The following is a 14802-nucleotide window of genomic DNA, read 5'->3' as shown; positions in this document are numbered from 1 at the left end:
AAGTCACGTACACTTCTGCCAACCATTAATCAAACTTGGCATAATCCTTTTAACGGGTCTTTAAGTTCGTTGCCGGCTTTTATAAGAGCAAGAAATTGAAACCGTTTGGTTTGTTTTGGAAGTAGGTGACCTCGTCGCTCCAGGGGAAAATATCAGCTTTCGATCCTATGTTTGTTAAAGAACAATCGCGAAAAGTCGGCAAACTATTTCAAGTGAACTATTTCTATAGAAAAACGAAACATACGTGAAATTAACGACCAGACTTGAGTGTAAACGACGGCTCGGTTGGTTGTTTTTTTAGCCTATCTTGGTGTAACTTCAGAACAGCAGTTCCATAGCTAAGCCGTCATTTCACACGTTTCGTTGCAACTGCGGAGATTTTAGACTCTTGTAAGTAGTTTTGTTGGATTAAACAGGCGTTATTAAGCCACATTGAACTTACTTGTGAAGTGTACTTCACTACCTTGTCGACGAAAATTGAGTGGAAAATAATCCTAGGTAACAGTCACGTGACAACGCGTCATCGTCGTCTTGATTTAAGTGTCCACAAGAAAGTGACAAACACCGATAACAGTTGTGCTTTGTCCCTTTATCTCTGTTAACCAATTGCGCGAAAAATGCACAAACGATTTTGTACCTACAACAGGTAACAGCTAAACCTGTGTGGTGTAACACGCTCTTGTTATCTTGGACATTCCCAAGGTTCCAACCTCGTCTTGCGTAGGCGTTGGTAACAATGATGTGTTTGCGTGAATGCTAAACAACGTATAGGTTTAGTTGTTCCAACGTATATTCCACAACGTTTTAATACAAGTACATTGCACGCTTCTGTTTTGATGCCTCGCTTTTGGTAAGGTACGTCTGAATTTATCACGGTAATAAGGGGCGCAGCACTTCATTTGTTGAAGCCATGATGGCTATTGTGCTAGTCCATCCGAGGTATTTCCAGAATCTTGAAATCCCAGAACAGTTATTAATCCTTTATAAGTGTTTTTTGCGACGTTTACGTTTTTCAGTGATAAACATAACCATTTTTCCAGCAAAATTTAACGCCGTGTTTGTACAACCGAAAGCTGTCCACTTGTCGACCCTGGCAACAGTGATGTGCTGTCGCTTGACTAAACCGCCTGGCCTAGGTAGCGTCTCCACGTCCATTTCGACCTAATCCGTTTTTATTATATAATGCTTGTTTAAAAGAGTCTGGACCCCTTGAATCCCGGTTTACTGACGCAGTGAATCGTCAAGCTTACAACTTTTCGATTATTTTGCTTACCACTGCTGTAGCCAACAAGATGTGACGGATATGATTTATAAGAAAAAGTTTAAATTTAAGGTGTAGCTATAGTTGATATGTCACAGCCTTTACTGTTCGAGAGTTTGATCGCTTTTTAGACCCATGATTTCAGTAACATTGTAGCATGCCCCGGGTAAGATGAAAATTGACCTCGGTCACAGCGTTAAGGCAAGACATATGGGTGGTTTCTGTAACTAGTAAACAACGTTCAAATGTTAAAATGTCTTCACCTAAACCTGTTTTCTTTGCGTTGAACCTCCCATAAAGCGAACCTAATCAATTCAAATTAGAATTCTAAACTGTTGAAGTTTGTTTGTTTAAGCGTATTGACCATACAAGGGCAAAGTGACATTTTCTAGATTCAAACCCAAATCTCAGGCTATTAAACGATGTACCTTATATCTCGGGAGTGCGATTAAGCGGGATGATAACATTGTATCGTCCACTTCACATTCTTGGGATAGAGTGATAGACCAACGCCGCCTACGATAAACCAATCTTCCCTTTCGATTCCGTATTGTGTTCATTTTGTTTTTGTTGTATACCCAGTTCTTGCTGCGGTACCACAATGACACGTATTGAAGGTGAAGGGTTCAAACTCTAAGATATCTGGCCGATAGGTATCACGTAGCTTTGTGAATTTAATCAATAATCGTGAAAATCGTCCTTTCTTGACACATAACTACCAGTTATGATAAAATCATTCATTCCGGGTGGCACCTGGACGTTGGTGATGCTTTCCGAACATATTTACGCTCTTTCTGGACAGAATCTATTGTCAACCGTTGTGCGAACCTTCGATTGTACATTAACTGCCGCTGATTTCTTTGTAATTTCATTAGATTTATTGGTTTATGCAATGTCGTAGAATATAACTCTATTTCAGAATCCGAAATCGTTTAGTAGAATAAACGTATGTTAGAAACTGAAGTCCTGTGAATCTTTTATCATTGTTTTAATATATTTGGCACGTTTGTAATTCGTTTTTTGGTGTAAAGCTTATATGTTTAATTTGAACAGTTTTTGCTTTTCGCTTCACAAAACCTTGCTTCTCAGTGGTTTGATTCTACCTATAACAAGGATATGATTATTCACGTATGTCTGGTTCCCACGACAACATGGGAAGTTGAATAAGCGGAAGTTTGCGGAGGAAGCTATGATTTCTAATCACGGAGCTTACCCTAAAACATCCCACGTTTCTGACCCCATCTCAACGACGTCACAATGAACAAGTGTAACCCATACCCCGCTGTATGCTTCAATGGTAAATAACGAGACGTCAGAAGGCGGGTCCCCTTTATTTACCCTTCTGCTTACCCCTGTTGGGGTGTCGTGTAATCCCTTTATCTTTCACTTGTTACCGACTCGCTCATTTGACGTGAATAGACTTCGAGTAGCGGAATAAGCGCTTTGGGAAGTCACCTAATTAACTTCACTGAATGGCGACCATCTTGTATATGGACAAGTTATTACGTATCGATTTCGCCACAGCGACGCCCGTTTTCAGGAAACTAATTCCGTCGTATAACTTTGCAATTATTCGGTGTAAATGAAAAACGAAATTGGAGAACGAAAACGGAACGAGGGTCTATTGTCAGACAACGTAAGTCATGAAAAAGGATTTTTATCATTAAAAAGAACGGAAATGTCGCCATCTGTCAGTGTCCACGTCATTATGCTAGTCCCGCACGAGTGTGACACCGTAAAATTGAGATAGATAGTGCCTCAGTGCGGATTCGATCTTGTATTTTCTGTTTTTGCCACTAATTATAAGTATGTTGACAGCAGGCTGGGCTTTCTTATGGGAAATGCTGTTCCGCTTGACTTCATCTTCAATATTCAGTCAAAAAGCAACCACGCCGCCAGTTTTTAAAAACTAATCCACTGCATTTGGCGTAAAATAGGGACGCCCGCGAACAATATGCCGCATTTTTGTGAGTTTTTTTTTTCGTTTTGTGGAAAATACAGTCAGTAGTGATTTATTAATGGCAAATTACAGGGAAAAATCTGACAACTCGGATTGGTTTCGTTCGTCGTGGGCTGATAATTATTTTCGTTTTGATGTGTCTTGCCAAACAACCATGAAATTGTTGAAAAATGCCTAGTCAAACTGACACTCATAAATGGCCTAGTTTTTGCAACTTTAAACTATGCAAATAAACGTTCTTAGAAGGCTGATGTTAATGCATGTATAAAACTTCTTCAACCGCCCTAGAGTTCAACAATACATATTTCTCCTTATTGACCGAATATATTTGAAAAATTTCTGCATAATCTTTTCTGTTTATTTTCATCAATCTTAGAGTTGAAATTTGGGCTTTGGCACAGATTAAACAGCATATGTTTCAGTAATGTGTGTAACCCAGAAACTGTACTTAGTCGTGGTATATGTTGTAGTTATTACTTAATTTGTTTGCTTGTTACATACCAACAGCCAGCCGTTGATAGCTTATATGTAATTAATACAACATACCGCTTAACCGCCTGCTTATTTTAATGTTTACAATATAAAAGGATAACTATTGCCATTGAACACAATCTTACATAATCTTCACAGCTCTTCCAAATAGTCTTGTGGTTTGGAAGGCCATGTGTGACTTTATCACTGGTTACCGGCACCTGATGGTTTGAAAACTTGTCCATGCGCTTCGTATGTGTAGGATAGTCTAATGTAGTAATACTGTGTGCGTGTTTACATTCTGTGCAGTATTAAATGTTGTAATAAGATAGGTCAGAGGTGTTGTACAACGGCGATTGTAGCTCGCTGCAATGTTCTTGATAATTATTACACAATTTTGGCAAAAAAAATTGGTCATATGGACTAAAGTAGTAGCCTCTAATTAAACATTGAGGCGAAGTGATAGATGGCAAAAGTATTTCTTCCAAATGTTTGAAACGAACTTTGGCTCTACTTCCCAACGGGCGCACACCTAAATTATAAATTGCTCTTTGTATATTTTTGGTCATACCTGAACCAGTCTAAATTGACCATTTTCGTGGCCGTTATGTTTATTTGCGTGAAACAAAATCGCAACGGCAGTTGTAAAACAGAAATGCGTGAAATTACCATCACAAGTCTCAAACCTAATCCACGTCCCGCGAATACGATAGCTTGTGAAGTTGATGCATTAGCACACTGCACCATATGGTCGTATTTCGGCTTCATAATCTATTCCTAACTCGACATAGATTGCATCATTGGCGGTGCCACGAGGCAGGTGCCAGACAATTACGAAATCAATATGACGTTGCCAGAAATAATGCAGATTTTTTTTGTATGTGCTCAGCGACTGGAATGTATATTTAGGAGAATGCGGATTAAGTGATGTTAACGTTTTGACAATATGTTATCGGCCAGACGCTAATCTTTTAAACAAACCCATCGCTTCCAATTACGAAATCTTTTCAACCGAGGTTGTGCCGCGTAAAGGAATATGTTAAGATGAAATATCCACGCAACGCAAACAACGTGAATTCCAGCTAAAATTGATTTTTCAGTGTTGTTAAAAACCTTATGGTAATTTAATTCGAACGTGGTGTACTTTTTACGGTTTTACTTTGCCATAGAACACGTTGTGTGTTCTATCTTATATCTTATCTTGTTCTGAACCGTATATGATAGTGCATCTATGTTTTGTAGATAATTTTCAAACACTAAAACCAACTTGAAGTAGACGCTCATTGAAAGTCATTTCTTAACATGTTAACTGTTGTATCAGGTTTAAGAAATGACTTTCGAAAGGATCCCGATGACACATGGGCACCGCTAGGTGATTCGGCAACCCTCAGGTGCCAGGGACCGAAAGGTATTCCAGAACCAGAGATAAGCTGGCGAAAGAACAACAAGCCACTGAAAATCAACAGCAGAATACAAGTAAGTTCACTGACTCATCCGATTTGAATATGCTTTGAAAGTATCAAATCAGAATAGAGACGACTGATAACAGCCTTATTTGACTTGAAAGAAACTCTTTAGCTACTTTTAAATTATATATATTTCTTTAGGTCAAAGTAGGTGGTGACCTGGTGATCAGCAGGTTGGCTAAAGGTGACGCAGGTACCTACGTGTGCGTGGCAACGAACATGGCGGGTGAAAGGGAGAGCAACGAAGCGGTTTTGCGCGTACAGAGTGAGTCTATCGTTGTCTGACCCAACGTTTTTTGTATAGTCACTGGCCCAATAGGTTTCAACAAACGTTTCCAGACTGTAATGTAAAGTGGACATGATTAGTTTTATGCGACGACAACCTGTGCAATATGTTGTTATATTCAATCCATCCATCAGTTTAATTAGTAGCTGTTACAGTTTAGTAAGTGTGCGGAGCGTAATTAATTGCACAGGTTGCCATAAAGACTTTCCGCAAGATTGAAAATATTATCGATTAAACTCAGCAAGTTATTTATTTGGGTTACTGGTTGCGGTTCTAGTGAGGTTAGATAATATAAACTTGAAATAATTTGATTGAATCGTCCGAGACAAAATATTGAGCAATAACTATGCCCCTTGCCCCTTGCCCCTTGCCCCCTACTATTATTGATTTTAATTGCATTGTTATGGACAGCAAAGGTTTTTGAAAGACAATAAATACATTAGTCTATAGTTGCGTCATCAGATACGCCAGCATTTTTAGTTGACGAATTGCAATTGCGAAACACAATTTTCAAAAAGTTGTATTTCATAATTTCAGTTATTGCGACCGATGACGCGAGGCAAAGTGCACACATATTTTTTGGGTTCGTGTCCAGCAATTAAGGTGCTGTATGTTGTTGGCTTCATGTTCCAGCGAGATTTTAATTATTCAAGTTATTTAAGTTATTCAAGTATTTCCTTTGTGAGTCTTTCATTAGGATTTCTGAAATAAAAATACTAAATTTAAACCAGTCGCGTTCGCTTGGGGGTGAATAATAACAGGCGGAATAGAATGCCGTAAATTCTCTTCATCTTAATGCTAGAAAGTCGACGCGTTTGTTTCGGCAAATCGATGTTAATTTGCATTTCTTTTGTTCTATTAAACCAACTTCCGAGGTCTGTCGTATGCGGACGCCCTGACTAATCATTAAGCACATTAAAAGATTATCACCTGGTCCCCCAGTGGCGTTTATCCCTGGGAGGATACAGCTAATGTCTTACTCATGCTGACTACTTTGCCCTCGTTTGCCGTCTAAATATACCCCTAAATTTAATAAATATCCAATTATTTTGTGTACAAATAAATTAAACAAACGCGGATGTTGTATGTAGATTTTCTATTGCTTGTCACTATAACGTAGTAATCTCACGTTTATGAAGTTTTACTGAAATAATTTGTAAAAGCACCACAAACATACAAAAACCATTTTTGCGAAAAAGAATCAATTTTGGGGGAGTTTTCATTATTTAGTTACCGTATGTTTTTTCAAGGCACAATGTCACGGTATTTTGCCGCTTAATTTATTCCACCCGATGTTGTTCGCCAAGTCAATGAATTATTTAAAAGTCTCTCGATTTGTACGGCTGACATGTCAAAATAACCTTGCTCGTCAAATGTAGTTCTGACTTCAAGGTACACAACCAGAAGTCTATTGCTCTGTTGGACGTCACTTCTTATTCGTCTGACTTGTATAGAATTCGATGCGTGAACTCTTTCGCAAAAAGTATTTTCATTAACGAAAGTAAAGATTTTAAAGATCAACTATTAAGGGGTTGAAAAGTTAGAGACGTTCCTTAAAAGTTAACAGGACACTTAAAAAGTTATCCGATGTCCACATATCAACTTTATTTTAAACGAAACTATTAAAATTGACAGCAATGCAACCCAGAGCTTTGATACAGTTTTTGTTTTTAGAACCTCCGAGGTTCACGTCGCGACCGACCAATCAAAACGTGCTGAAAGGTCAAAGTGTTCAACTCAAGTGCAACGCGGTGGGGGATCCCCTACCTAGGATTAGTTGGTCACGCAACATTGGTTCCATGCCGGAGCGGTAAGCTGAAGCTAGGGTTTGATAAGAAGTCAATTTTGGGCTGTTTTTCTACTAATTTTAACAGTTTTGAGGAAAAAATTACGTAAAACTTAATGGTTGAATTAGTTACCGATCAGAAGCATAGAGTATATTCTAAAATATAGCTTACTGGTCAACAATGCATAAAATATATTTCAATAACAACACACCATTAACTGATTCATAAAATCATCCGCTGTACGCGCTTAGGCGAGAAGTTGAAAGCAACGGAAACATGGTAATAAGCAACATACAAGTTGAAGACGAAGGGGAGTACATTTGCACAGCGGAGAACAAAGTGGGAAGCCAGACAGCCAGTGCATACGTGACCGTACAAGGTAATGCATTTAACTCTTTCTTAACATTGTTACTTTTCTTAAAATTTGAAATTGATTTCTCAGTAAATCTGTCTCTTTCCCAGAGGTTTACCGTCAGTCTGTGCAAAGCCCTTATATGCCAACGTTAAGTGCGTCTTTCGAAACGCCATTGTGTTTTCTGCTTAAGGTTACAGGGTTATTACGCAACATACTTGCAAAGTTACAACAAAACCCGGTGTAAAATCGAAATAGTTTTGTTTGCGCAGACGACTCCTCAGCCCTCGCGTCGGCCCCGTTTACAAAAACGTACACTCCTTATTTTCAACTTCAAATATGCTTTTTCGAGTGTAGCTTTGAATTTGAAGCGCAAAAGTATGCGAGCAATTTTTAATAAAATTCCTCTTTTTAAATTGAATTCATCGTCAGAATTGAATTGATTTTGGCGTCTTTTTAAACAAATTTTTTTGGGAGTTTTAGACAAATTAAATTAAATTTTCAATTTCTCTCTGAGGAAATTTTTATAATTCATTGTTTTCAAAATTTCGTTTTTATAGAAAAGGGGAAAATCTGAAACGGACAAAGATAAATTTGAACTTGTAAAATCCGTTAAATTGTCGCATCCGACGTAAACACACAAGCGTTATGGAGTGTTGTTGAAGAACTCAATCACAGAGATTAACTGGCGTTGGTTATTGAACCTATAAGCGTAGATGACCACTTGATAATGATTATAAGCCGACTGGGTGGCAAGATTAAAACTATAATAACCACGGTAATGATAGTCCCGTGTCTTTGAAGTTTTCTTGCCGTATAAATTGCCTTCCTGTATTCGTGACAGCTGCATTTGAACGGTGTCAATGATACAGTCGGTTGTCCCTCGAACTGTAAACAAATGTCGCGTTAGTTAGAAGTTATAAATAAGTTTCATCGTGTATCGTGCGGATATGGGCCAGGTCCATGGCCATGGCCGTGTGGGAATTTTAGACCCCAGTTAAAACTTTATGGTCTCTTTATCGCTAAATATAGAGCTTCTTTATGGTCACGAATTGTACATGTTGCTGCTATAATTACGTCATGTAAGGTATTACTTTTCCTTGAAGGGAATTTTTATTTTTTGCAAAAATGTAATCGATAAGTACACGGAGATTTTCTTTTAATTCTTTCTTAATTATGTTATAAATTTTGTCTTACTTTTTTTCCGGTTTCATTTATGTCTATGTGATATAATCAATGTGGTTTGCAAATAGTGAACCTGTAAAGAGTAGCTTACCCGGGCCAATTGGCCTACCACCCTCTGTCTGGGTTAGGGCTATTACGTTTAGTGTTTGATGAACTGTTATTGCTAGTAAAAAAGCGAAAAAAAATGGATAAAAAACGTCAATGTGATTTGAAATTTATACCCAGAAGAATTTAAAATATCCACCCTTAACCAATAATGGCTTTCAAAAGTATGTCGACTCCATTGCAAAAGACAGTTATATTTTTTCTAAATCCGTTTTTGGCGTGCCAAGCAGCGGACAAAACATATCAAAACGCTTTCATATTTTGCACTTTCAAGTCCACATCATACAGCATTGTGACAACACAAACTTGCTCGTAATGGACTTTTGTTACATAACAATAGGGAAACGCGCCGTGTAGGAGTTAATGTTTTTAAACGACGAAGCTTTCAAAGGATCTGTTTAAACCTGGGGAGTTTTCAAAAGCGATTTTAATATACGCTTTTCCTTGCTGACAGTAACTTATTAATTCCTTTATCTCACGGAGACGGGGCGACATAGTTACCACTGAAAATTTCACAGCAATGCAGGCCATAAGACCCTCTGTAAAATCTTGTAGGAAACCGTTTGAGGCGGATAATAAAACTTGTTTTCATCGACTTTGCTATATTAAAATCGCTTCGCAAGCGACGTGTACGCGTGCGTCAGAAACCCATATCAGTCGTCACGACCTGGTAAAGGAAATCTTTTGATGTGGCGTTTTTGGGAGGCATTTGTAGGCTGTTCGCTCAGTTAGGCTACAAAGGATACGTGATTTTCATAAAATTTAGTTAATATTCGGCTTTTCTTGTCGCAGCTGAACCGGAACTGATAGAAGTAGCCTCGGACACGACGGTGCAAGTCGGGGAGACTGTCAGCCTGCCCTGTAGGGCGGGGGGCGACCCTCCACCGACGGTCTACTGGAGAAAACTTCATGGTAGGTCACTGTTTATGTCAAACATGGCTTGTACGTTGTACTTATATTGTATATGTAAAAACGACCTCATTTTTACCTTTGGACTACTATCAAAGCTTGTAAACCTAACCTACTATTAGTAAGTAGTAGTAGTAGTAGTAGTAACTAATAACTTTTTGATCAACATTTCGTTAGCCGTGGAGAACTGTTGAATGCCACCCTCTTGTGACGCAAAATTTGAAAATTAACAAGATTTATGAATTTCTCAACTGTCAGCTTTAGACGCTCAACTCAATTAAATTCGTTGGAAAATTTCGTAAAATCTGACACAGCGTGAAGCTTGATGGACGACTCCTGAATGTCGTTTTGTGACGAAATAATTGTGAAAGAGGGGATTTATGATTCGACCTGACGCACAATTTGTTTTAAATCGGATTTAGTTCGTACCTTGTGAGTAGCCTTCGTAGGCATTATGCCGTCGCAATAACGTCGGACAAATTATACGCGATGACTCATTTTAGTCACCTCCTCAAGTCAGGAATGACATGCTATGTTATTTGCCCGCTTATTGCGATGCCTCACCGGTATTCTTCAAATTCAAAAAGCAAGAAAAATTTGTAACCCATAATTTGTGCAATTTTTTATTTCTCGTTGTAGCCGATTTTGACCCAACATTAATTTAATCATTAAATTTTAATGACTAATTTTAATATGTTTCATGGTTGTGACGTTGACTGACGTCATATAATCGCTTTGCAGCTAGCTTTAGGTTATACAGTACTTGAATAGCAAAGAAGCGCGTCAAAGTTTAAAATTGCTGGCTCTATAAATTGTAATGACATTTAAATCGTCCACCGATTTGTCCCAGGCTTTTTTCTGTCTATTTCAATATGTCAATCCCCATTTACTATATCTGTGACTGCATGCTAGACTTTATGGCGTGTAATGGCATACTTATAAGTAGCACTTGTGAATCGTTTTCACTTTGGGCGGTGTCTCTTCTGAAAATTGCCTGTTATTTACGCCCTGTCATAAGCCTACATTTAGTTTGACCGATTCAATGATAAATGTAGCTTTTACTTACAAAACTAGTCAACAATTTAGGGCAAGTTTTTCTATTAACGGGATGCTAACCAGACTCTGTGACTTAAACGCAGGCAAAGAAGGAATGTTTAGTGGCCGGTCCTACCAAGATGGTCACATAATCGTGGCCGACGGTACATTGACCATATACAGTGTGCATACTCAGGACCAGGGAACCTACACGTGCGAGGCGCTCAATCCAGTTGGCTCAAACTCGGCTCAAGTACAATTAACAGTGCTTCGTAAGTAAATCGACTTAATATTTGAGGCTGATTATGTGAAACTACCAACTCGCAGTTGGACTAACGACCTTGCAACTAAAATGGTTAAACTCCCGTTAAAGTTGTTTCAACGTTTGAATCAAATTTAGCACGTCGTGTCACCACACCGCCACCTATCATCAAACGAGGACCGGCCAATGCAACGGTAACCACTGGAGGTAGCGTCTTGTTCGAGTGTTCGTCTCTCAGCATTCCGGAACCGGACATAAGTTGGTACAAAGACGACAAACCGGTTGAGACCGGCTTGGACGGAGTTACGCAAGATTCGAGCGGAAATTTAGAAATCCAAGACGTAAAGGTAAGGCCGTTGTACGCTTTGCCACTTCGTTCTATCATTTACTACTATTGTTACTATTATTATTACTTCTACATGCAAACACGACAACCGCTTTGCTATATAGGCAAGAATAGACCAGAATAGAATTTGCCAGCAGCGGCACGCGCCGCCGGGCCAAGCTTGCTAAAAGTCCCAACCATAATTGGAGCTTTCTAATTGGTCGGTTACATAAATAGAAAGAACTGATCTGCCTTACGTAGATGGCGCTTGATGATGGACATGACTTAATTCACTAATCCGCATAACTGTAAACAATCTTTCGCAAATCCCATATTACCACACTACAATGGTCGTGCTTAATAAACGAATGGCTTTGCTACCATCGACATCAAAATTATTATTGTCTACACTTTAAAAACACTTTTGATTATATTTTGATTTTGGTATCACTGCAAGCAAATAGTTACTTGTTGTCTTGGTAAGGTGTTAGACTGATTGTTTGATAAATGCATTCCATCATTATAAGAAATCTTCATATGTACGTTTTCTGCAGAGTTCAAATGTCGGTCTTTACACCTGCCAGGCGTCGAACAGTCACGGAACGACGAGATGGGAGGCCTTGCTTGCTATTTCACGTGAGTGATTAAGTTGCCAATTCCGGTACAAATCGCGTGTTATTTAAAAGCTGATTAACTGTTGTCTGTATTTTCTCAGCCAATGGCAAGTCTTCTGCGAATCCAGCCAAGGCCCTGCAGTTGCCACAGGCACCAAGCAGACCAAATATGCTCAATTCAACTTCTGACTCTATCACGTTGTCATGGAAACCTGGTTCCAACAGCGGGGATTCACCTATTCAATACTACATGGTCGAATATTACAAGTAAGTTTTGTAATTGATTGTTTTTATATACGTTTTGAAATTGGGCTATGACGTGGATAAAACAGTAATTTGTGACGGTTTCTCCTCTGTCCTGTACACGGGATGAATACGTTCGCGTCATTAACTGTTGGAAATCGATTTTGATCGCAATTGCGTTGATTATGTTTGCCTACCCGGCCGCACATGGCATCTCTGAGGAATTTTCGCACCTCTCTGGTCTTTCAGCTTTACGTGGATAAGGTGTTATTTAAATAAAAGACCTTATTGTTTTATGATGATCATGACTGGCTGTAAGATCGATGTAGAAATATATTCAAACTCATGAATATTGTTTCGCTTTTATTTCATTTTGACAACCAAGGTAAGATATTAGAAACAGATTTACCGGTCACGTATTTAAAGTAGAAGATCACTGAAAACTCTGGCTCTTGTGAATAAGAAAAGACCCAAACGATGTTTTGATAAGATATCGATTGATTTTGACAATGAAAGATTTTGCACAAAATCAATAACTTTACAACTTCGACAGTTATTGGACCAAAGAACGTTACAAATAATGCTGACGAATGCTTATGGGAGCAACCTAAGTTGTGTGTGGATAATTAGAAAGCAAAAGGCTTATTTAAGAGGAATCACCAGGGAGTCCATGCATAATCTACCGATAACATTTATGCTTATCTGAATTATGTTGAACTGTATGTATAGGTCTAACATCTTTGAGATTGATATGGAAACTTCTCACGTATCTCGTGCCTACTGTATGCTCGAAAATCTGGAGCTGTAGACCACCTGTTAGTATTGTAAAAGGAAAGTTGTAAGGCGTTGTCGGCAGGATTCGAACCTGCGCGGGCAGAGCCCAACAGATTTCTAGTCTGTCGCCTTAACCACTCGGCCACGACAACTCGGTATTTGTTGTTTCCCACATTCTCTCCTGTTAGACATCCACGAGAAACTCAAAGTTTATTTAAGCGCCGGTTATTATTATCTATGTTTCGACGGACAACTGCTGTATCTGAAACGCGCAGTGTTGTGGTTATTCTACGCTCCATTTTTCAGCAGTGGCGGCGACACTCGACCCCTATTTCCTATAAATATAACTGCTCCACTTCAAATCGTTAAGGTCAATAAGTGCGCAGGCATTGGTAGTAACTTGGTAAACTTGGTAAGTTTTACCTTGCGACGTCTTTAAGCCACGATTATAACAACCTTTTTCATGCCCCTTTGACTTCCAAAGTGTTCAAACGAAATTTGAAACCTTTCTTGGCGTCTCAAACAATTTTTTGTCACATGGGTTTAAGCAGCTGCTTTAAATTCAAGTGTAATTTATAACACTGATGTCAGGGCTTTGAAGAGTTGCTCTCTAATGCAATCTTGCCGGTGAATATGAAGATAATACTGCACTTATGTTCTTTGAAAGCATTCTTTGTTGCAAGATTCACAAAATAGACCCCCAAAATTGTTCAATACTTCGAATTTGAAAGTAATTTTTTCAAGCTGTTAAACCCTTTGATGGGCTACTTGATAAACGACGTCATGAATGCTAAAGACGAAGTCACGCGTGACTGAATTTCGTAGATTATATTTTTCCGGACATAAATGATAGTGTCAAGTACTTTGCTGTTTTTGTGGGGACCGCTGTGACGATGGCTCAAACTTTAACATGCCAAACTATGTGGGCTGCTCATGGTGTGATTTTACAATCTTCAACTACTTGCAAAAGCTTACGCCCGAGGTAAATATTTTGAATTGAAATGAATTTAATCTATTTTATATTTTGTTATTAGAATCGGTGAATCCCCGTCAACTTGGCATTACGTCACCGACCGTGTTAGGCAACCAAGTTGCACTGTGAGCCATCTAGCGGCGTCATCGGATTACGTATTTGTTGTGCGAAGCGTCAATTTGCACGGTGTGGGTGACCCAAGCCGCATGTCTTTGTACATGAGCACTAAAGGTAAACATGACTACAAAAACGGATAATCTTGAGACGCTATCAGGTTATGTCTTGTAAAACAATTAATTCATTAACCGTATGCATTAAAGTTAGATATTGTTATTATTTTCTTGCTCTCCTGCATGCTACATAATCTTTCTTCTTCCTCCAAGATCTGGTTATCCAGCCCACATCCACTATCCCCAACACCGCATCAACCAACCTGCAATCGGTGTCCGTGAAGCTGGAGGAAGCAAGACCATCTTTTTCTCCCGGAGCTTCATCCGGGGACGTCCAACTCAGCTGGAGCGCGGGTAGCAATTGTGACGTCATAGGGGGTTTTATGATAGTCGCACAACCGGTTTCAATTCCGTCAAGCGAGATGATCAGGCGTGCTGTTGCTTGTGACGTAAGGTAGGTATTAAGAATAAAGTGTGTCAGTAACTGAAAGGATATAGCGTGGTAATTTAAATTTAATCAATAAGTCTTACATTCCAAGGTAAACCCAACTTTACTTTAACTTTAAATATTTAAAAGCAAAACTTACAAACCTGTGCGATAGGGCTACTATGGGCAACTTACGA

General features: G+C 38.9%; 1 protein-coding gene and 1 non-coding gene across 3 annotated transcripts in view; one reads left to right on the top strand and one right to left on the bottom strand.

The window, feature by feature from the left end:
• LOC143454028 (roundabout homolog 2-like) overlaps window positions 1–14802 on the top strand; it is a 43815-nt gene that overhangs the window by 21335 nt on the left and 7678 nt on the right. For both annotated transcript variants that reach the window (XM_076954978.1, XM_076954977.1), the window contains exons 4-14: window positions 5014–5168; window positions 5300–5423; window positions 7119–7254; window positions 7483–7610; window positions 9666–9785; window positions 10922–11089; window positions 11218–11426; window positions 11959–12040; window positions 12120–12285; window positions 14070–14239; window positions 14392–14632. In XM_076954978.1, the coding sequence (XP_076811093.1) occupies window positions 5014–5168; window positions 5300–5423; window positions 7119–7254; window positions 7483–7610; window positions 9666–9785; window positions 10922–11089; window positions 11218–11426; window positions 11959–12040; window positions 12120–12285; window positions 14070–14239; window positions 14392–14632 (1699 nt within the window). The remainder of the gene's footprint in view (window positions 1–5013; window positions 5169–5299; window positions 5424–7118; window positions 7255–7482; window positions 7611–9665; window positions 9786–10921; window positions 11090–11217; window positions 11427–11958; window positions 12041–12119; window positions 12286–14069; window positions 14240–14391; window positions 14633–14802) is intronic.
• On the bottom strand, window positions 13106–13187 carry Trnas-aga (transfer RNA serine (anticodon AGA)). Its single transcript has one exon. It is a non-coding gene; the product is annotated as a tRNA-Ser (tRNA).

The sequence above is a fragment of the Clavelina lepadiformis genome, chromosome 1 (genome assembly GCF_947623445.1).
Source record: "Clavelina lepadiformis chromosome 1, kaClaLepa1.1, whole genome shotgun sequence".
Lineage (NCBI taxonomy): Eukaryota > Metazoa > Chordata > Ascidiacea > Aplousobranchia > Clavelinidae > Clavelina > Clavelina lepadiformis.
This window is presented reverse-complemented; position numbering and strand designations above follow the sequence as displayed.